Source organism: Equus przewalskii, chromosome 4 (genome assembly GCF_037783145.1).
Source record: "Equus przewalskii isolate Varuska chromosome 4, EquPr2, whole genome shotgun sequence".
Taxonomy (NCBI): Eukaryota; Metazoa; Chordata; class Mammalia; order Perissodactyla; family Equidae; genus Equus; species Equus przewalskii.
Window position 1 is genome coordinate 106,456,598 of NC_091834.1, and position 24,717 is coordinate 106,481,314.

Consider the following 24,717-nt stretch of genomic DNA (forward strand, 5'->3'; position numbering starts at 1 on the left):
GAACTTTTAAAATAAATATCAAGCCATTGTTTTCATCTGACAAAAAGGGTCTCTTAGTAACATTAAGATAAAGTTTGTTCAGCATGACATCAAGACTGCCCCAAACATACATGCAGTCATCTGGGGAAGAGCGAGAGAAGCACTAACCAACAACAGAAAATAAAGACAGGTATTAATTATTTTAAACCATGAAAAAACCACAAACAAGCATCTCTAGAGAGTGTCAAACATTTCCCCCTTTGCTCCAAAGTAATCATTAAGAGCATGGACAAAAAGAGTTTTTGTCCCAAGTCAAAGAAAACAGCTTTACAGAAGGCTTTGTTAAGCTCTATAGTGAAATGTCTTTTAATATTAATATTTTCTGCAGTCTATTATATATATACTTATTTAATGTAGTCTGTACAAGATGGAAAATCTAAAACTATAAGATGCTGAAGTTATCACAACTTGACAAAAAGAAAGCATTTTTGTATAAGTCAAAATAAAAGCACCAACATTGCTAGTTCACTGAACTAAGATGTTCTCTGTATTCAAATTTATAAGCAGAAATTTCTCATATTAGATAAATAAAAACTCTCCAGATTACAAGGAAATAAATTAATATAGCAAATTTCCAAGATGTAAATGAAAGAACTGAATTGTAGAAAGACCACAGAGACTTTATACCTAAATTTTTAAACAGAGTTCTAAAGTTGGAAAAAAAGCACTTCTTAGTACACAGCATCAAAATCAAAATAACTGAATAGTCATCTAGTAAAGGTCTTTTCTTCTCAGTCTGTTCTAGTAATTCTTTAGCTATAAGTTTCATGGAAAAGAAGAGATTGGAACTAACATTTGCAGAGCTCTACTAGTTGCTTTATATATGCTCATTGAATCTTCACAATAAAGGTGAATTGTATTATAAATAAGGAAGCTCATGTCCAAAAATGTTAAATAATCTGGCTATAGTCACCTGTTCAAGGTGCCAAAACTCACTGTAAATTCAGGTCTGTCAGCTTTTGGAGCCTGTGCTTTCCACCTCCCCACACAACAGAAATAAGACACAAAAGATAAATGATGTGGAAATAGGGAGGTGGGGGAGAAGGCTCACAGACTTAAGATAAACCTATAATTTTAGTAAAGGAACCAAAGCAAAATACATAAAAGCTTCTTTTACTACAACATTAATTTTCAATTCCATAACAGCAAGCTCATGCTGAGGTCAAACGCTCAGTCCTATAAGAAAAGTAATACAATAGAACATTGTAGCCAATACCTTACTATTGGTTTCATAAAACACCCAGGCACAAGCTCCAGTAAAGACACAACAAAAATAAGATCATTAGAGTTACTATTTATTATGTTACTATAGTGAAATGTACAAGATATTAAGGTGCAGGATATAATATAAAGCAATGCCACACAATAATTTCTTATGCAGCAAAGAGTACATTTACACAAAAAGCACTAGGAATTCCAAAATGCCACAGAAGAGCTATCCTCTGACAGTGAACAAAACAGGAAACATACACATGAAAAGCTCAAGGTTGTCTGCCCTCACTCCAGACCAATCCCCCCATCAGCTGCATTTGGTCCACCTTCCTGACTGCCACATTCCCTCTGGCTCTCACTAACAGCTTTGGTTTTACATATCAGCCTCTGTTTGGTTAATATGAGCCTATCACCAAGAAATAAATCACCTTTTTTCCTTTCTATTTTTAAATAATGAAAGTACCCTGTTTAGCTTTGTATATCTATTAAACATCTGTGGATATACCATTCAACTTAAAGGAACATGACTACAACTACTGTGGCACGCACGTGGCCCTCCCAACTGCACCAACCTGCCCAAAGGTAACCACCAATTTGAATTACCATGTTCATCATTTATTTACTTTTTTTTTGATTGTGGTAAAATATACATAACATAAAATCTACCATTTTAACCATTTCTAAGTGTACAGTTCTGCGGCATTAAGTGCATTCACATTGTTGTGCTACCATCACCACCATCCATCTCCATATTCTCCAACAGAAACTCTGCACCCATTAAACTATAAGTCTCGCTCCCCCCTAACCCCTGGGCACCCACCATTTTACTTCCTGCCTTTGTGAATAACTACTCCATGTACCTCACATAAGTGGGATCAAACAGTATTTGTCTTGTTGTGTCTGACTTATCTCACTTAGCATAATGCTCTCAAGGTTCATCCAAGTTGTACATCGTGTCAGAATTTCCTCCTTTTTTAAGGTTAAATAATATTCCATTGTATGTATATACCACATTTTGTTTATCTGTTAATCCACTGATGAATACTTAGGTTATTTCCACCTTTTGGCTATTGTAAATAATACTGTCACAAAAATGGGTGTCTAACTATCTGCAGAGTCTTTGCTTTCAATTCTTTTGTGTAAATACCCAGGAATGGAATTGCTGGATCATATGGTAATTCTATTTTTAATTTCTTGAACAACCTCCACACTGTTTTCCATACTGTCTGCACCATTTTACATTCCCACCAACAGTGCACAAGAGTTGTAATTTCTCTACATCCTTGCCAACACTTGTTATTTCCTGGGGTTTTTCTGCTAGTAGCCATCCTAATAGGTATAAAGAAGTACCTCACTGTGGTTTAGATTTGCATTTCCCTAATGACTAGTGAAGTTGAGATCTTTTCATGTGCTTATTGGTCAGTTGTATATCTTCTTCTAAGAAATGTGTATTCAACTCCTTTGCTCCTTTTTAAATATTTGGTAAGTAAGTTCCATCACCATGTTCTTCAAAATTGCTTTGGCTATTCTTGGCTCTCTGCTCTTCCATAAGAATTTTACCACGTGCTTGTCACATTCCATAAGATAACCTCTTGAAATTTTTATTAGAATTGCATTGACTCTAAAGACCAATTTGAGAACTGATGTTTTTACCATATAAAGAAATTCATAAACAGAATACCTATCCATTTATTTAAGTCTTCTTTAACAACTTTAAATAAGATTTTTTGTTTCCATAAAGATTTTATGCATCATTTCTAGGATTTATTTCAACATACCATAGGCTGTCTTGCTATTATAAGAGGTATTTTTAACAATATTTTGTTTGTGGCTATTTATTGATTTTTCTATATTAATCCTACATCCAGCTTTCTTGTTGAATTAATAATTTATCTTTAGATTCTATAGGATTTTTCCAAAAGACACTATCATCTATTAAGAACAAGTATTTTGTTTGTTTGTTTCAATATTCCCTTTTCTTGTCTAACTGTACTAATAAAGAACTCTACTACAGTGTTATTTATTATTAGAAATAAACATATTTAAGATGGCATCCCAATTTTAAAGTAAATACTTTTAACATTTTACCAGTAAGTACGATGTCAGTTGTAGGCTTAGGGTAGATATCCATTATCATGTTAAGAAAGTTCCCTTTAGAATTACGTTAAGTGAAATAAGCCAGATAGAGAAGGGCAAACTCTGTATGACTCCACTCATATGAGGAACTTAAAAATGTAGACAAAGAGAACAGATCAGTGGCTACCAGGGGAAAGGTGGGGTGGGGGTGGGCACACAGGGTGAAGGGGTGCACCTACAACATGACTGACAAACAATGATGTACAACTGAAATTTCACAAGGTTGTAAACTATCATAAACTCAATAAAAATTAAATTAATATATAAAAAAAGAAAGTTCCCTTTAGTTCTTAGTTTGCTTTTTAATCATGAATAGTTATTAATTTTATTGAATGTGTTTTTTCTCATTTGAGGTGCTCACTTGAGTTTTTTCCTAACTCACCTAATATGAATTATAGTCATAGATTTTCTAATGTTAAGCCAATCTTGCATACCTGAAATAAATTTTTTGATGATGATTTTTTGTGTACATGGCTGGATTAAGCTTAATATTTTCTGACTCGCAAGTATCCATGAATAAGAATGGCCTATAATGTTTCTTTCTCCTACTATCCTTGTCTGCTTTCAGTATCAAGATTATATTAGTTTCATAAAATAAAACTGTGAGTGTTCCATCTTCAAATCTCCAGGCAACTTTATGTGAAATTGGAGTTATCTGTTCTTTGAAGTCTGGTAGAAATATCCTGGACTTGATTTTTTTTTTTTAATCAGAATGACTCAGTAGAACTTCCATTTCTGGCAATACTGAGGACAGGATTTCCTTAATTACTTCTGCCAAAAAATATATAAAATGCTAGATCAACTATTTAAAAATCTGCCTGAAATCTTCTCTTTGCCTATCAACTCTGAGTAATAAATTGAGTTTGATACCTCCCACAGTGTTGGCTTTTCCCAATGTCTGGTCATCTTATGAGTCCCTGCTCATCTTTCTATTTAACAGTTTTTGTCCTACTTGTTCTCTTTATCACCTCCTGCCTCTGGTGATGGTGGATCTAGACAGGCAGGATCTAGTTTTGGGTGAGGTGTCTCAGTAGCTTGTACCCTGGTGGACACGTTAAGTGTTTGCCTGACTCTCAACCACCAGGGCCCACATTCTCTACTTCAGCCCATAGCAAGTGTTACTGTTGCTTGCTGACTGCAGCTCTCCTCTGAGCACCCTGCTCCTTTCTTTTCCTCACATCTTTTAGCAGCAGTCACATGGTTTAAGTTTTTGTTAAAATCAGGAGAAAGGAGAATTTGAAGAACACAGATAGACAATTGGAAATGCTAAAATTAATGTGCTAATAGATGTAAATCTAAATAATATCCTATGGGACAATCAAACAAAATATCTGGGGCTATCTTTTGTATAGGGAGGAAATAACTATATTTCTATCAGACAAAATGCATTTGCATTACTCTCAGTTTCGTACAAGTTAACTCTAATCCTAAGGCGATGTAAAATAGCCAAGTCAACAAGAAATCAGCCAAAGGAGCATACCCCATATAGGATTAGATAATCCCCAGGGTCCACGACACAATACCCAACATTCCACTGATAGAACACCCAGGATCTCTTCTTCCCATTTCCAAGTCCGGACAACTTTTCCTGGCACAAGAAAATTTACATACACAAAATAAATTATTAAAGTAAGAAGGACATAAAACATATGTACACACTAATTATAAATAATAATCCAAGTACAAATGTTGACAGGTAACTTGGAATGACATAAAATACAAAGCAAGGTTAATTGGCTTTCTATAAAATTGTTTAAAGTAAAATTAAAATATAAATGAAAAACCGATAAAAGATACACAGGAGAATCAGCCAAAATCATCAGCCTCATGAGTATGCTTTATGCAAGCCAAATAGGACATTAGAAAATTAAACAGTAAGGACCCTGGAATACAGGCACACTCAGGAAGGACTTGTGCATTTGCAGAAATCATCTTGGAATCTCGAGAAAGAGTTTCTGAACACTAGATTGGAAAAGATCTTCTTTAAACAACATTAAGGCCAAGAGAGGCCAAAAGAGCTTCAAAGCTAAAGAGGAATGGCCAAAAGAAAAGACTGGGCCCCATATTTGTCAACGAAATCGGGGCCAACTGAAGCAGGGAAAGCCTCCCAGAGCTGGAAAAAAAGGCCAAAGAATGCCCCCAAATTAACAAATAAATGAATTACTACTATGTTCCAGATAAAGAGCCAGTAAAGTTGACAGGTAGAGAGAAAAAGGAGTCAGGGACATTGGTTCAAGAATGATGGATTAAATGTTTTCTTTTTTTACCATAGAAGACAGAAAAACATATATAATAAAGAATCAATCTATCAATCTGCACTGTCCTTAGAATCTGCAATAGCACCTAGCGTACAGTAAGTGGTCAATAGGAATCATCGGGATGAATTAATTATGCTAGAAGACAAGAGGGCTACAGCAGACCAGCAATGTTGAGAAATCCCCAAGAGACAGGAAGTGGATAAGATCAAATCTATGGAGAAATGTCCAGGAGAAATTATAGACTAAAAAAAAATAAAAAGAAAATAAGAAGAGTAAGAAAAGAGCGGTGATTCCAGGTGCTAACAAGCTTCCAGTCAAAAAGTCTAGGGGCCAACCCGGGGGTGTAGTTTGGTTAAGTCTGCATGCTCCACTTTGGCGGCCCGGGGTTCACAGGTTCGGATCCCAGCCATGGACCTGGCACTGCTCACCTGGCCATGCTGTAGTAGCACCCCACATAAGGATGCTATTCATCCTTGGGTTTTTTAAAAGGATGATAACTCTTTAAGAACTAAACCAATTTCAAATTACTAAGAAAGAGTATAAATTCAAAATGTAGAAAAGTTAGTATAAAATGAAATCAGGTTTACCACACATCTATGGACAGCTTATCTTCGACAAAGGAGCTGAGGGCATACTATGGAGAAAAGAAAGTCTTTTCAACAAATGGTGCTGGGAAATCTGGAAAGCCATATGTAAAAGAATGAAAATTGACCATTCTTTTTCACCATTCACCAAAATGAACTCAAAATGGATCAAAGACCTAAAGGTGAGACCTGAAACCATAAGGCTTCTAGAAGAAAATGTAGGCAGTACACTCTTTGACATCAGTATTAAAAGGATCTTTTTGGACACCATGTCTTCTCAGAGAAGGGAAACAATAGAAAGAATAAACAAATGGGACTTCATCAGACTAAGAGCTTCTTCAAGGCAAATGAAAACAGGATTGAAACAAAATAACGACCCACTAACTGGGAAAAAATATTTGCAAGTCATATATCTGACAAAGGCTTAATATCCATAATATATAAAGAACTCACACAACCCAACAACAAAAAATCAAACAACCCGAGCAAAAAATGGGCTGGAGACATGAACAGACATTTCTCCAAAGAAGATATATGGATGGCCAGTAGGCACATGAAAAGATGTTCATCATCGCTGATCATCAGGGAAATGCAAATCAAAACTACACGAAGATATCACCTTACACCCATTAGAATGACAAAAATATCTAAAACTAATAGTAACAAATGTTGGAGAGGTTGTGGAGAAAAAGGAACCCTCATACACTGCTGGTGGGAATGCAAACTGGTGCAGCCACTATGGAAAACAGTATGGAGATTACTCAAAACATTAAAAATAGAACTACCATACGATCCAGCTATTCCACTACTGGGTATCTATCCAAAGAGCTTGAAGTCAACAATTCCAAAAGTCCTATGCACCCCAATGTTCATTGCAGCATTATTTACAATAGCCAAGACGTGGAAGCAACCTAAGTGCCCATCAACAGATGAATGGATAAAGAAGATGTGGTATATATATATACAACGGAATACTACTCAGCTGTAAAACAGAACAAAATCATTCCATTTGCAATAACATGGATGGACCTTGAGGGAATTATGTTAAGTGAAATAAGTCAGTTAGAGAAGAATAATCTCTGTATGACTCCACTCATATGAGGACTTTAAAAATGTGGACAAAGAGAACAGATTAGTGGATACCAGGGGAAAGGTGGAGTGGGGGGTGGGCAGAAAGGGTGAAGTGGTGCACCTACAACACAAATGACAAACATTAATGTACAACTGAAATTTCACAAGATTGTAACCTATCATTAACTCAATAAAAAAAAAATGAAATCAGGTTTTGCTTAGGTCAGCTTATATAACATTTGCTGATAAGTCCTGAGTTTTCTCACACAATTAATTTAAAGGAAACTAAACAACACGTCATAGTTAAATATGACTAGGTCAAAAATTTATATGTATTATCCATCTTAAATTATATTAAATCAACTTTCTAAAGCCAACCTTAATTACATATTTATATAAAGCTTTTGTGTGTGTGTTTGAGGAAGACTGGCCCTGAGCTACTGTCGCCAGTCTTCCTCTATTTCGTATGGAGGACGCTGCCACAGCATGGCTGGATGAGTGGTATGCAGGTCTGCCCCAGAGATCTGAACTCACGAAACATGGGACTGCCAAAGCAGAGTGCACGAAACCAACCACGACACCACTGGGTGGGCCTATATAAACAACTTTTAAGTAAAATTTACTTAAAAGTATTATAGAGTAGGTTAAAATGATGAAATGATACATAATACTTGGAGAGAACTTTTTTCTTGATTTGGGTTTCCCAAAAGCACTGGTAGCAAATATTGGAGCCCAGGTGCCGGGAGAGGGAGGCCAAGGCCTGTGGATGAGTCCTCAGGATGAACTCTTCTTCTGCCCAGAGCCAAGGCTGACAGTCTTCCTCTAGCAGTGGGCAAGGACAGTGTGTGTGTGTTAAAAGAAGCGTGCCCTTTCGCTGGGGGCTTTCAGCAGGGCCTCGGCTCCAGCTCCTAGGCTCCACGTACCTATGGTCCTGTGTCACCTGTAACCAGCTCCCTGCCCTGACAAGGGTAGCCAGGGCATCACTTATTTACGTACCATTCTAGTTTTGTTGTGCCTGTTCGGTTTTGGTCCTAAGAGACTTCTTGCTTTCTTGAGAACTTACCTATGCATTTAATAATACAGGATGTTGGTTATACGGTTAAATTTTTGATTTGGTCCTATTTAACAATGACACATGCTATTTAATTTCCTTTAATTGTGTAAGAAAACTCATGAATGGACATCAAACATCACATAATCAGACCCAAACAAAGCCTGATGTATAAAATATAAAGACCAAAATTTCTCTATTACAACTTCAAATATTTTTGAAACTCTAACATCTTGAAATTTTAAAAAACTGATTTTTTAATAATTTTCATATTTTATTTCTACAAATCGAAGAGAAGATTTCAGCCAGTTATTTGCAAATATTTTTCAATAAATAACATTCTAGGCCCAAGTTGTCTATTTTTAATAACTAAAAAAACTAAACTGGATATAATTATTACTCAATTTTCTCTGGTTAGCATTAATTTTGAAGTTCTGTGGCCATCTTGATGTGCTATATACAAGTTTTGATAAGCCAAACACAGGACCGAGCCATGGGGAGGGTTCACCTGTGGGTCTGCGGCATCGTGACTTGTGTCATCATGGACGCTCTTCAGCACCTTGAATTTACAACTTTAGTCCCCTTATGTTTACAGTATTTACACAATCATCCCTTATGGCATTAGTTAAATAACATATGACTAGGAATTTTTAAAAACAGAAAACATATAATGCTCAAAACCACTACTGTGGCTTGTGGGGCTCAGCTGAGTGATCAGTCAAGTACTGGAACCACAAGCATGCCCCCTGATCTCTACTAAAACCTGGCAAACTCACCAAATACACATTCACAGCTCTCAGCATGTTTTGCTTTAAAGGAAAAATATACAGAGTTATTGATTTTTTAAAAACAGAAATAGTGTGAAGTATCTTTATAGAATTGAACTGCAAGAAGCCTTCTGTAATCTCCAGAAGGTTTGAGAACTATCTGGTTCATAAATACTAGCACAGGGCAAAAAACACTCTTTGGATTCTAGTACCAACTCTGCCACTGACTATGTAGCCCGGAAGTTTCATAAGAAAACTGAGGCTTAAAGACATTTTCTATAAAATATGTGCACTAAAACTCACCTCGGTTACCTCTCAGATATTTAACAGAGCAAATGAAATAAAATACGTGAAAATAGTTTAAAACAAAATAATAAACAAATATGAGTCTTTAGTAATAACTGGCTGGCAGGGAAAAAAGATGCTAGCTCCTATTCTATGTAAGAATTAGATCTAGCATATAAGATATTAGGTTAACAATATTAACACTACTCTCAAAGTTTCCTTTAACTTTTCACCAATTTATGTCACAACTAAACACCATCAGCCATCCTTCTGGCTTAGAGGAATCCAGCTCAGAAGGCATGCTAGACCTCAGTTTAGAGATTCACGAAGAGGAAAGGAAGGTGGGAAGGGAGCACTACAGTCAGGAGAAAATTCACTTGCTGGACAAGTGGCCCTTGAGGGGAATGGCCTGGAAGAGGAAGATGGTCAGATCTGGGTAGCTGGTCAAAGTCCTGCCAAGGAGGCTGCAGTCACGTTAGCTCCAACCCAGCAGGTGCCCTGGTGCTACCAGACCCACCCAAGGGCAAGCACAGCAGTGTCTGTGGGGCTCATTCCTGGCACACCAAATCCCAGAATTAAACAGCTAGCTGGAGAATCAGGGTAGGGGTGGGGAGGTCTGGTTTTGTAAACAAAGCTAAGGAGGGTCAGGATACTGTAAAGACTCATTTCATTTGTGATAAGCTTCACTATAACATAACCTGAAGGTTCTGGACCAATAGCCTAAGCTGTCCCAAAATAAAGCAGTGTCTCTGTCTTCATTTGCACTGAGGTTCTAAGGAGGTTCTAAAAATATCACAGCCTGAAAGATAACCAGTGTAGGAACCCATGACCAGCTTCCTCTAGAAAGGGCTGTACTGAAGCACTTTCCGAACCACCCCGCCCCTTGACAAATCAAGGGGACCTAAGACCTTCTTAGCTTTCATGCTTCATTTTCCCTGTTCAAGACATCTGTCCACAGCATACTAAGTATACATGTTTGGGAACACCAAGGGAAAAAGGAGAAAAAGACACATCAAGAAATAATCACAATATAACTGTGATCACCACTGCGGGAGGAGGAAGCAGGTCGCCCCTCCAGAAGGCCCCTGGAAGGATGGTAGGCCCACCCAAGAGGCAGCACTTGAGGACAGATTTCACCAGACAGGGAAGTGAGAAGAGGGCTTCCTGGCCAAGGAACACCATGTGAAGACATGGGGCTGTGAAAGAAGCCAGCATGTTCTGGCTCAGGTGAGGAGCTCAGTGGGGATGCAGCTTACAGTAAACAGGGGAGCCTCTTGAAAAATGTGGCCTAAAAGACAGACCGAAGACAAATTTCCAGAGGGTTTTATACGTGGTGTTACGAATTTTAGACTTCATTTTGTTGGCAGTCAGAAGCTATCACAACATTTTCTGGAAGTGAGTTACATAAACAACAGCAGTATTAAGAGCATAAGGCTAGGAGGCAGCATAGAGGTTACTTTGCATGGGAGTGACGCTGGAAGCAGAAAACAGATGGACAGTGGCTTAAATACTCCAAGTAAGAAATGAGGCAGCCTGAACTAAGGTAACGACAGAAAGAGAGGTCTTATTCAGAATACTGAGTCTAAGTACCTTTAAGTTATCTAATACAATAAGGTCTCAGCACAACATAAGTTACTTCATCAAATCTCTTCTAAATAAATAGATCAGAAATGTAATTTAATTATAGGCATTTAAGAAGGAAACAAAAATCATTAAGAGATCAGATCTTTCTGATACCTCAAAAAGTCTAAAATAAAGTTTAACCCCTTCACAAGTCTGTTTTAAAAATTGACTGCTTATAAAAATTAATACTCACTAATGTGAAGAAAAATATTAAATATCAAGTAATCCCAACTAAAATATGAAAGTATAAAAATATTTAAACCCATCAGTATAAAACAACTTAAAATTTCTTCTTTCTGTTTCAAGAAAGATACAGGAAATGTTTCCTTAAAACTGATCATTTCACTATAATTCTAACTTTTTCTTTGATGTATCCTTATTTTTTCAGTTTTTGCCTGCTAATCTTATTTTTAATCACTAAAAGAACATAATTTTTATATTTTTTTAACAATTCAGCTGCTTTGAAATTCAGTCACTCTAGAACAGTAAGAAAGTGTCTTTCTAGATGAGAATTTCCTTTCCTTAACAGAAAGTATGCAAATCAATACATTCTTAACTAGTATAACTGTTAATGACCTAAGTCTTAAAGAAAAGTAGATATACTGTAACCCAAAATATTACCTAATGTCAAAAGTATCAAACAATCCTATTGCCTTTGATGTGTCTGATAAGCAACTTTTATTTCTGGTACAAATGAGCCAAATAAATGGGTTGTAGAGTAATATACCAAGTTTCAGCTACATATTGGCAAACATTTCATAGAGATCAGAAGATTAACACTATGATATGCTGAATAAATGATTTTATAGACAAATAAATACGAGTTTAAATGCCTTTAAATAAATACAAGATTTTTAACAGTCAAAACTCAAGCCTCTTGGATGAGCTCTCGTCCTCCATGCCTGCGGGTTTCTACCATCTTATGTAAGATGCTCTCCATCAGCATCAAATCTGACATTTAGTTTTACTTTTTAATAAAGTTCATTCCAACCAAGAGTGGGTAGTTTTCAATTCCCCCAAAAAGAGTTTTGGAAAAAAGACTCTATTTGACAATGATTATTTCTATAAAATTGTTTCATGAACATTAGAAGTATTAGGTCCTGTAAAAGTATAAGTACTTTAAAATTTGAACCTGGTGATTTTTTATTTCCTCCTTACCAAAACTTGTCCTCATTTAACAAAGAGCCCTGAGTTATGAGACAGCAATTAATAATTTAATCATCAAAGCTTGAAGTTTAGTTATCGATTAAACATATATTTTTTTTACAACCTATACTACTGTAAGATAAAACAACTTCTATTTCAAAAAGTAAATAAAGCCAAATATGTTGATGCCACTATAATTTCTTACATCATTTTGGTATCATATATAAAAAGTAACTCTACACACATCGTCCTCATGTTTCATTACCAACTTTCACATAGTTGATACATTTAAGCACCTAATAATAACTGCTGCTTTGTTTTTGCTACTTTACAAACAAATTAGATGAGGTAACCCAGCCCTCAGCAACCGGATAAGGTATATACTGCCAGCCCACTTTACAGACGGGAACACCAGGAAACGTGTCGGAGTCCCAGGTGAGGAAGGAGAAGAGTCAGCATTAAGTCCAGGTCTTCGGAAGGCCAAAGCTCACCATTCTGCTCTACACTAACATGCACATAAAGACACACTCTAGCCTTAGAGTAGAAAGCTCTCAGTATTTGAAAAATGGAGAGAAAGACAAAAGTGCTATATAATGGTCCAATTCAGAGTATCACACCATCACAAAATATAAAGGGACTGAGTGTTTTAAAAACACAGCAGCTACTGGACAATAACAGATACTGCTACTCAAGTTAAATAATGTAGTTCCCTCCAATATGCAACTGTACTAAGAAGAACGACAAAATTAATGTCACTTCATTAACTAAATGATTGGTAATTCAAAATCTTTATAAATTTAATTTTTAAATGAAATAAATGTACTCTTTTCCTCAAAATAATACTTTTATACGTCTTTCTCTGAGATCCTATGTCTGAAATGCTCACTTTACATTGTTATAACCACGCCTTTTACAGTAGAGTAACAATTCCAAAAAGAAACCTTGAGTATAACAACACTACCAGAATTGAATGTTTTGAAAATAACCATTCTTATCCATGTTGTTTCCACAGAAAAACGAGTGCTCCTGATTGGGGGAGGGTAGAGGAATTCTATTAAGAAATTACTGAATGATTTTTTTTTCTGGAAGGTGTTGGGAAAATCAAATTAACACATAACAATAGTTAGTGAGATATGACTCCATTTTCTGCTATAAACAGCAAGATCAAAACGCGACCCAAGGTAAATTTCCTTGAAAGGGTCCCAGCAGGAGTTTTCCTTTTTGTACGTGATTTCCTCTCACCCACAAAAAACATGCCAAATATGCGCATGTGCCACTAACACTAAGCAGCACTTCCTTAATCACTCATTTCCAACAATTTATGGATGATCAGTGGCAAAAACGAGCAAAAATAATGAAAGAATGCAATGAAAGCTCACTGAGACCGAGCTGGACTTCCTACTTATTTCTGTGTCTCTTTAAGATGGAGGCCTGATACAAATTAGCCACTGGGGGGAAAAAGTCATCTGGTCATAAAATACAGTACAAGGTCACTTTTATGTAAGTTTGCCAAAAGGGACATAAACCAGGACAATTTCAAACTGTGACACAGGATAGAGACATATTAAAGCAATCTCTGTTCCTCCTCTATTGTGCCGTCACGGCGCTCAGCTTTATAGGCCTCCAAGCACCGGCACCGAGCGCTTCGCTTCCACCTGGTCAGTCTAATTAATTAAGAAAGGAAGTTACCTCAAATTTTGTACTTTTTGCTTTTATTATCAAGCACTTCGTTTGAAGTTATAGGAGTTAACCTCTTAATCCTACAGACCGTGTGCTATGTTCTGGACATTTGGGGATGTCTGGATGGTTTGAGTAATTGGTCAGGATGTTGCTGTCACTTATGTTAAACTTTATGCATGACTTCAAATCAAAGATAGGCATTAAGGTGAGGCAGAATATAGTTACTCCCAGAAACATCTTTGGTTTATGAATTAATCTGTTACTGATGAGATTCTTTTCACTTTCATTAACTTGTTGAATTTTTTCTTCATAATATGTTAATTCAAAGTAAGATGTTAAAATATAATATGAAACAAACACATTCCTAACTCCCATTTAAACCCTGGCCAGAGGTTAGACGTTCAGAGTTTATTATGCAATCAGAAAACATCTTCTGACATCATCCCAAATAATTCAGAGGTCTCTCAGAGGCAGGCTGGGGAGAGAAATGCCCACCGCTGATCTGCGTGCGGTATGACAGGAACCGCAGGGCTGTCAGCCCCAAGAACCTCATATGCTGGTATACAATTGAGTCACTGAGATAAAAACTGTGGAGAAACTATCTCCACCACGAAATGAAACAAAACAAACCCAGCAGACACAACCTTTTTATCAGAGTTGAAATCTTAAGATGTAAGCATGGGTTCAGGTTCAAACACACATAAACATATATAATGCTCGATATAATATACATAGGTGACAGTGAAATAATCTAAATTCGATAAACATTTAACTGCTAACAGTAAATTAGATCCCAAAATAAAAGTTACCTTCTTACTAAAAAAAATTTGCTTTATCAAAACCATTTACATTCTCCTACCTTGAGAATTACAAAGAATGGAAATAGTGAGGAGATGGTCCTAATAAAAAAGAAACATACACATGGTAAGGAGAGAGAAGAAAGGCTATTTAAGGCCCTTAAAAGGACATGGTCAATCCCCCAGGCCTAAAATGTCCTGTTTGAATTAACATAGTGGTTTAATTAAAAACTAAGCAGAGAATTCTGCTTAATTTGATTTTCAATTCAAGCTCTGCATCCGCCTGTGGCTAGTGGCCAATTTCCGCATCTCGGCACAATATGCAAGGGGCTGTTTTAAAATCGATTGCCCAGGGGAATCAATGGGAGTATGGTGGGGCCATATGCCACTTAGGGACTCTACCAGACTTAGACACAGTAAAACAGCACCAGGAGGGTGGCCAAAGGAAAAAAAAGGAAATTTAACTTAACCATATTACAAGTTTGTTACTACTCAAATTATTGTGCAGAATCTACCAATTAGAAGAGTTTTCTAAGATCTCGTCAATATTGCCCTGGGATTAGATGTGTCAAATGTAACCAATAAGCAAAGAGCTTTAAAGGGATATACACAAATATATAACTCGCTCACCAGCTGTTGATTGTGGTCAGTGACACATTCACTTCAACAGAGCAACAGTTAATGACTATGATACAATCTACTGCTCTGTGTAAAGAAAAAGAGGTCTGAACACACATTATTTAGGATCTGCACAAGTAAATACCAAGACAGGTAACAGAAAGGCATAATATTAAAAGGCTCAAACATATACTTTACACATTTAGCCTTAACTATACAAAGCTAATAACTCTTGAAACTTTCATGTATTTGATTTTAAAACTGAAAAATATGAATATTTTAAAATAACACGCCATGATTACCCTAATTTTAAAGCTTTCTAAACATTCCTAATAGGCTCTAGAACATACCTAATCTTCAAGTAGGTTTGATTTTGCTTCAGTTCATGCCATTTCAAAATGGGAAAAATAGTTTGGAATCTTAAAATTGCCTAGGATAATAATATTTGAATAATCAAGAGCTAATTATACTGTATTCAGTTGCTTTCTGATGATATCATGTAACACTGATATTTTCTAGAATACTTATTAGTCAAATGCATTAAGCTCTAAGATTATGGCAATAATAGCTAACGTTTACTGAGATAAATCCTGGGCTATGCACTTTACATGAATAATCTCCTCTCATTTAATCCTCTGAATAATACAGTAAGGCAACTATCATTATTATATCCATTTTACAGAAATATCACCTGAGGTTTCCATGAAGTAACGAGCCCAGGCAGTCTGACTCTAAAGACAAACTTTCTCCCCTTAGTACCCTCAATCTTTCTCCTTAGGCCCCCTCCCCTGAGCACACTAATAGTAGAATTATTCTACCTCCAAGCTACAACCCCACCCCACTCCTTCCTTTAACAGTTTTATTAAAGACCAAATTCCTTATATGGATTTCTACAACTCCCATTGATTCTCCAGCTAACTCAAGTCAAATAAATGGTAACCATCTTGAGCTCTGCCTTCTTGCCCTCTTCTTAAATCCTTTGCTGTGTTTGAGAATTAATTGGTCATGTTGATTATATCCTACAATCCCTCAACACATGAGTCCCCTCTGAGATCATAAAATGTAGCTGATGGCCTGAGGGATTTTGAGGTAACTAATATAGTCAAAGATGTGCTTAGAAAAGAATATTCTTTTAATCATGTACAGAGAGACCAGAAGCAATAAATTTAGGGGGAAGAATTGCTGTACAATTGTAGGTGCAAAATATCTTTAATTACCTTCTCGTATCCCTCCCCAAGCTGATTCTCCCTTTGACCTTAGTCTACAAGGGGCAACAGGAGAGCAGTGACATGTCACTGGGTTTTTGTGTCATTTGTTTTTAATCTAGAGACAGTTGCTAATTCTGCTCCAACAGATATAGCCAAGTCCCTTTTCTAACTGGTTAGGGAGGAAATTAATTTGGAGGTAAGGGATTCGTCCATATTGCACACTGCTTTTAAAAATAATCTATTTAATAACTAGATTTTTATAAAAAGCATAACCTAAGTAGATACACCTACAATACCAACTATGAAAATATATTTAATATTGAGCTTTACCAGTTGTTTTTGCACTTAGTTAAGATTACACATGAGGCAGAGATGGAAGAGGGGAGAACTTTGCACATTTAAAGCAAACATCAACATGGAAACTTTAGTGAAATATGTTGAACACTGTTTAACAGAGCCAGGTACATGACTGATTCAGTATGGTGATATCGCTACAAAACACAGCGTTTCACATTGTGTGGTGCATGTACTTCTTGCCTTAGTGACATACAGTGAAAATCAGATGTGTATTTATCTCTAAATATACGTAAATAAAACAGTAGATGCAAAAATCCTCTTCAAAAGTCCTTTACCAACTCCCTATTGTCTATAGCGTAAAATCCAAACTACCTGGCAGAGGACTCAAGGCCTCCAGGAGTTCACCCCAACAAGCTTCCCGTGCACCCTGACCTCACCATTCTCCATTCTACAGCTAAGTTTCAGCCATTCCCCCAATTCCATCAGAACGCATGCCTTTACTCAGGCCTGGCATGCCACACACTAGCAACGCCCGCTCAGCCTTCAAATGCAGGCTGACTCCTCCTATGAAGCCTTCCAGAATTCTGAGGCAATCAAGACAGCCACTCCTACAGTGCTTCCCATAGCAGCTTGTTGTATAAAAGTTCATCACACTGCATGCTATTTGCTTGCATCTCTGATTTCTCCTTCTGTCCATCCTTTGAAGGCAGGAGCCGTGTCTTTTCATTTCTGTTCCCAGCAAGCTCCTATAGCAGCATAATGATTATTACTTAGTAAGTGCTTAGTAAAACTGTCAAATGAATGACTATCCACCAAAAGCCTCCAAAATTCTAGAGAAATTGCTTTCTCAAGTGTCTCTAACGATCTTGATGTTCTTTCTTTCAAGTCTCTTTTTAATATAATAGTTTACATTCCATTCTCCTAGAAACTGTCTTTTGGCTTCGGGAGAGATCATTCTCCTTTTGTTCTCGCGCTATCTGACAGCATCTACTCAAAATTCTTTCTTGCTCCTTTGCTCCACAGCATTCCACGGTCCTCTCTTCTTCTCCATCCCTTTTGTCCTTGGCCGTCTCATCCACCTGGTTGGCTTTAACAGTGCTCTCCATAGGCTGGCGTGGGAGGAACACGCACTTTGGGAAGGTTAGAAACAACTCCTGGGTTTCAGTACTACTAGTTCTGCAATTGTGCTTACGTGGTTTTTAGACAACTTAATAACATTTAATATCTTTGGACCTCAGTTTTCTCCTTACAAAAAAAGGGTTTGAACTAAATCCCTTTCAGCAATAAAACTTCCTATGATTTCGTCAAGAAATTATGAAAACTCAAAGATCTTTCAAAATTGAAACTATATAATTATTTTACATTACATACATGACTTAAATAATTTTAAAACATCATGATAAAAAAGAATTCCTATATATAAGCCAGTTTTCTCAATGTCAGCTTTGACTGCCAGACACAACTGTCCATTCTCTTCTTGGTACACTTACAAATACGAAATCAACTGCTAGTTTTCAGCTACAGACTGTTCAAGTATGGAATAATATCTAGAAAACAGAAAGGTGAATCCACTGAAACAACACCTTAGCTATCACCTCTCAGTGTTCTTTCATGGCATCCTTCAATGTATAGGGCTAAAACGTACTATACTTAAGGTTTAAAATCAGAAGAGCTGTCAAAATGTTAGACTAAACAATTTCATTCCTAAGAACCCACAAAAAGTTATATGAAGTTTTAAAAAACAATAATAATAATAATTCACACACAGTTTACAACTTCTTATGCCAAATTTACTTAATTGGCATTATAATATTACTCAATAATATGTAGGTAGACTTTCACTCCATATATCACAATATGAATATAACTAAAAATTTAAAAGATGCAATGTGTCCATAAACCGTAACATTAGAACTCATTTTGTCAAGTTTAAAAGTCACCCAAAAAGCATGAACTTAAATCTTTGCATTAGATTCCAAAATTTTACAGCAAAGCTCTAAATAGAAATGCTGTTCCTTTCACTTTAAAATATTATATTCAAGGATAAATGAAGTTGTTACCACTTATAAAGTCTGAATTAAAGTCTCCCGTTGTGCCCACTTCTAACCCTCTCACACTCGCCTAGGATCAGTGAGTCGCAGTATTTTGGGACTTTGACTATCTAACGGAGCATGTTTGATTTTATGACATGCTACTCTCCTGAAAATACTGATGTGAAATAACTTTTACATCAAGATATATTTTAAGATTTTTAGAATTTCATGTCATGCTTTAAACTAAATGAAATAGCCTAAGAAAGGAATAATAGTTATCATATCAGGTTTATTCACTCCACAAAAGAATACTCCAACTCTGAACATACTATAAAAACATTCAAAGGCTGAAAGATGACTTCCTCCCTATGGGCACACAACATAATTCAATATGGAGTATTATTAATATTATTGTTCACATTATTAATATGTTTTATTATTATTAATTAAACTTTTTACATTCCAATCAAATGGTTGTTTAAGCCTACATGTTCTAGTTCAACATGGATGATATTTAATTCCAAAACACGATTCACTTACCTTTTTCAGGCCAGCAAAACCTTCTGATTCCAGAAAGAAAAAGGCAAAGGGCATCAATACAAATAAACAAAGATTGGAAAAGAGAGAAGCAAGGTTCCACAAACCTATAAGGAGGACAACGAAAGAAGAAAGACAGGTTAGATGTTGATAGACCTTGTCCAAGAAAATTACTATGCTAAATTGTGAGATTAGCCTAAGAGCTATAATTTTTAATAGTAAAAATAAACATAAACTTGAAGAGAGTGGTCTAACAAATGACCTAAACTTAGAAATTAGAAAATAATTGCATATTTATTTAACATTTCTATAACTGTAACCTGAACCTGTTGGGAAAAGCCAAAATAGAAACTAATGATTTTTCCTCATGCCCTAAAATAAACTGACTAAAGATATGACAAATGCAGAGACCCAAAGACATAGCCTCTTTAGACACATTGGCACCTGAATATTTAAATTAGAGCCACTAGCATTTATTGAGCACTTAATAAATACCAGATATTCTACTAAACATTTTACATGCGTAATCTCATTTAATTTAAGCTTCACAAAAACTCTGAAAGTAATAATTAGCATTTGTTGAAACTTTATGTGCCAAGAACTATTCTAAGTGATTTACAGACATTACACAAACTCATTTACTCTTTCCAGCAAATCCCTCAACTTGACAGAGTAGCACAGGCTGGTCATATAACTCACCGAGGGTGCAAAGCCTGCAAGTAGTAGCACTAATTCCTGAGATTTTTAAAAACTACTACATCACAAAAGTTCTAGTAAGCAATTCCAAGTGGGAAAGAAAAAGGAAGAGAAGCAGGCAAGCTCACATCACCTGCTCCCTTTCTGGCACACTCTGCATGCTTTAATAAAACCACAATGAAAAGCAACTAGAACAATAATAAGAACAGATTTGGAAAAAGAACTTTACGTATGTCATTGGGATAGTATTGGGCCCAACATCTCACACTTTTTAAGGTAAAACACTCAAATTTAAAACTGATTGTCAGAATGATGGCTATAATCTTTATAAAATTTCTAAAATCAAGAGTCAAAGATAAAAATTAGCTAAGTATAAATTCAATGAATTACATCTAATTATAAATCAATGCTTTTGAAAACAGGCAACTAATGTTCTTTCAATGCCCTCGTTTACAAGGCACTGTTCCAGGCTCTGGAGATACAGTAATGAACACAACACAAAGCTCTGCCCTCACAGGGCTTATGCTCCCAACAGACGAGCACTGCAATAGAGCAGTCAGGGAACCAAAGTGAACTAGTCCCCAACTGCACTGGTTACAAATTAACATATGTTTCACGACTGCCCTAAGCCCTTTTTGGAACAGCATGGAGTACAAACAAAAAGAATGAATGTAGCATTTTTACAGGTTACCTAGAGAGACGAACAGCCTTCAGTAGATAAAATGATGTAATTAACAAAATTAGTTTATAGTTTCTTATTCAAAAATCTAGATACATTTAATAAATTTTACAATATACTTAGTAGTAAATAAAATGTTTTACAAATCTTTCTGAAAAACAATCTTATATCTTTCAGTGGAAAAACTTTAATTTGAACTTTTTAAAATAAAAATTGTTCTAAAACACTTTTCTACTTTCCAGTCTTTTAAAAAAAAAGATGCTGAACATCTTCACCCTTTTCTTTATTCAAAGGGGTTCTAATGACCGCCGATGGTTTTATCGTTTCAACAGCAGGCAAGAGCACATGGAATGGCGGCTAAACGCACAAACGGGTTTCAGAGGGACCTGGGTGTGAGCCCCATCTGCACGTCCACGTGACAACCTTGCTAGGCCACAGGTTCGTCGTCTATAAAGCAAGGCGGAGGACCATGCCCATGAGTGGTGTTGAGATTTAAGTGAAATAATGCCTGTAGGACAATCAGCACCCCGTCACAAAACAAGCACTTTATGACTTTTTGCTTTTAGTAACAGTCACATCCCCAGACGCTACTAACACACGGTGCTGTAGCTCCCGTACCATACTTTCTGAGACCCCAGGCTCACTTGCTAGTTTTTCCTCTTATCTCCCTTTCTGCCAGGTGTCTCAGCTCTTGTTTTTTGCTACTGGCAATTGACAGGTGTCCAGCAACAATCTCTCCCCTCCCTCAAGAGGCAAGGTAAAGGCACCCTCTACACCACTTCTTGAGAATTGTACCTAAGAACCAATGGCCCTGGATCAAAGCTGTGTCCTCCAGGTTAAGTTCATAAACTTGAATGCATGGTCTTTAGCCTCTACTTTGCTCAACAGCATTTTATCTTCATTATGGTTTCCAGGTAAGTTACTTCCAGATACGTGAGGTACAACTATAATCAGTACTATGCAAAGTCTTACATAATAAATTATTATCCTTTTCGGCTGGAGAATGATGACTGTCATATGTTACTCTGTCTAGGCACGGTGGAAAATAGAGAAATGCCCCGTTTTAAATCATTTGTGTTAAAAAGATAAAAGTGTATTCAATTTAAACAAGATAGTTTTAGACCAATGAAACATCTCACAGTACTTGAGAAAACTATAAAAAACAATCTACCATTTGTTAAGTACCTAACATCTCAGGTATTGTTCTGGATACTTTAGGATTCTACCCCGAATGCTTTCTGATAAGGCAGGTCCTCTCTTTTACAGATGGCCTTCAAGTTCAGAAACATGCCCTTGTCCCAGAGCTAGAAAATGGCTAAGCCACTCTTTCTAATACACTGCAATGTTTTTAAGCAACTATAAACACCACCATTTCCTACATTTCTCATATTCTTTACAAACGCCTACAAATTTTATCATTATAAATCTCCAGATCTATGTTCCATGGGGCATGCGTCATGTTTCTACCATGCTGGTTTTAGTGCTAAGGAATCAGTAACTAAGAGTTCCATGAACGAACAACATTACATTCTATATAGCTAAATGTTAACACATTCAGGAAGGAAACATCCTCTAAGGAAAAGCTTATGGGCCAAACTAAGGAAGCAGTTTGAGAATTAAGTCTTGATTGTCAGTGCAAAATGAAAAAAATCACAACATATATAAAAAGTAAGAAAATTAATTTCAAACGTATTGAGTTATAAGTGAAAAAAATAAACTACACGCTTAGATGATTTCATAAATTGTGACATAAGTATACACCCGTGACGCCATCACCATAATCAAGATAATGAACATGCCCATCACCCCGAAGTTTCCTCAGACCATTTTACAGTCACTGTCTCCTTCCACTCCCCACCTCACTCCTTGTCTGCCACTGATTCTGCACTTCAGAAAGGACTGTACTTTCCAGAGTTTTATACAAAGGGTGTGTGTAGTATGTACTGCTTGGTTTTGTCTGGCTTCTGTCACGGAGCACAGTTATTTTGAGATTTTTTCAACACTGTGATATGTATTAGTAGCTTGTCCCTTTATCAGATTGAATCCAGTTACAAGACTGCATCCATTCACCTGCAAACTGCTAGCTGGGTTGTTCCCAATTTGTGGTTATTACAACTAAAACTGTTATAAACACTCACGTATGAGTCTCTACATGGACATATGCTTTCATTTCTTTTGGGTAAATGTGGGCATGGAACGGCTGGGTCATATGGTAAGCGTATGTTGAACATTTTAAGAAACTGCCAAGATGTTTTCCAAAGCTGCTGTGTAATTTTATATTCCTCCCAGCAGAGTTCAAATTTCATCCACATTTCACCAAAATATGGTATGGCCAGTCTTTTTAGTTTCAGCCATTCTAATAGATATATAGTGGCATCTCATTATTATTTTAATTTGTATTTCCCTAATGAATAAATAATGACAGGAACATCTTTTCATGAACTTATTTGCCATCCATTTATATTTTCTTTGGTGAAATGTCTCCTCAAATCTGTTGCTCATTGTTTCACTGGGTCATTTGCTTATTTATTACTGAGTTTGGCAAGTTCTTTATATACTCTGAATACAAGTCCTTTATCAGGAATGTGATTTGCAGATATTTTCTGCCAATCTGTGGATTGCCTTTTCATCCTCTTAACAGCATCTTTCAAAGAACAAAATTACTTAATTTTGACACAGTCTTATTTATCAATTTTTTCTTTTATGGATCATGCTTTAGCTATCTTACCCAAGAAATTATGGTCTAGCACAGTGTCACAAAGACTTTCTCCTATGTTTCCTTCTATAAGAGTTACAGTTTTAGGATTTACATTTAGGTCTATGATCCTTTTGAATTAATTTTCATATATGGTGCCAGGTATGGATTGAAGTTTAGTTTTTGTCTATGATTATCCTATTACTCCAAAACCATTTGTTGAAAGGAATATCTTTTTTCCACCAAATTGTCTCTGCACCTTTGTTGAAAATAAACTAACAACATATGTGTGGACATATTCCTGGACTCTCTGTTCTTGAGTTGATCTACCTGTCTGTCTTTACGCTGATATCCCAAGGTCTCAATTCCTATGGCTTTAAAGTAGTCTTTCAGTCAGGTAGTAACTCCTCCAACTTCGTTCTCTTTCAAAATTGTTTTGGCTATTCTAAGTCCTTTGAATTCCCATCTGAATTTTAGATCAACTTTTCAATTTCTACAAAGAAGCCTGCTGGGATTTTGACAGGGACTCACTGACTCTATAGATCAATTTAAGGAGAACTGGTATCTTAACAGTATTGTCTTCTAATCCATGAACACAGTGTATCTCTCCATTCACTGTGGCACTCAGCAGTGTTTCATAGTTTACAGTATATAGGTCTCATACATCCCTAAGCATTTCATGTTTTTGATGCTATCGTATATAAATGGCATTGGTTTTTAAATCAATTTCCAATTATTCACTGCTAGTATATAGAAATGCAACCGAGTTTTATATTTTGATCTTGTATCCTGCAACCTTGCAAAATTCACATATTAGTTCTAATAGCCTTTTTATAATACATTCTATCCGAATTGCTATACAGACAATCATATCATCTGTTAACAGAGACAGTTTTACTTTTTCCTTTCCAAGCTGAATATCCTTTACTTTTTAAAAATGACCAGAACAGTGTTGAACAGAAGTTGTGAGAGGGGACGTCCATGTCTTGTTCCTGATCTCAGGGAGAAAGCATTCAGTCTTTCACTATTAGGTATGAGGCTACCTGTACGGTTTTCATAGATGCTCTTTATTAGGATGAGGAAATGCCCTTTCATGCCTAGTCTTCTGAGAGCTTTTATCGGGAACAGACATTGAATTTTGTTATATGCTTTTTCTGCATATATTGTGATGACCATATAACATGTTTAGCATACGAATATGGTAAATTACATTCAGCGATTTTTTTCAAATATGATGCATTATCCTTTTTATTTGTTTGATTTGATAAATTTTGTTTAGAATTTAGGCATCTATGTTCATGAGGG

General features: G+C 36.2%; 1 protein-coding gene across 9 annotated transcripts in view; it reads right to left on the bottom strand.

The window, feature by feature from the left end:
- Positions 1–24,717, bottom strand: part of LMBR1 (limb development membrane protein 1) — a 156,916-nt gene that overhangs the window by 66,840 nt on the left and 65,359 nt on the right. For all 9 annotated transcript variants that reach the window (XM_070618065.1, XM_070618064.1, XM_070618070.1 and 6 more), the window contains one exon: positions 19,346–19,449. In XM_070618065.1, the coding sequence (XP_070474166.1) occupies positions 19,346–19,449 (104 nt within the window). The remainder of the gene's footprint in view (positions 1–19,345; positions 19,450–24,717) is intronic.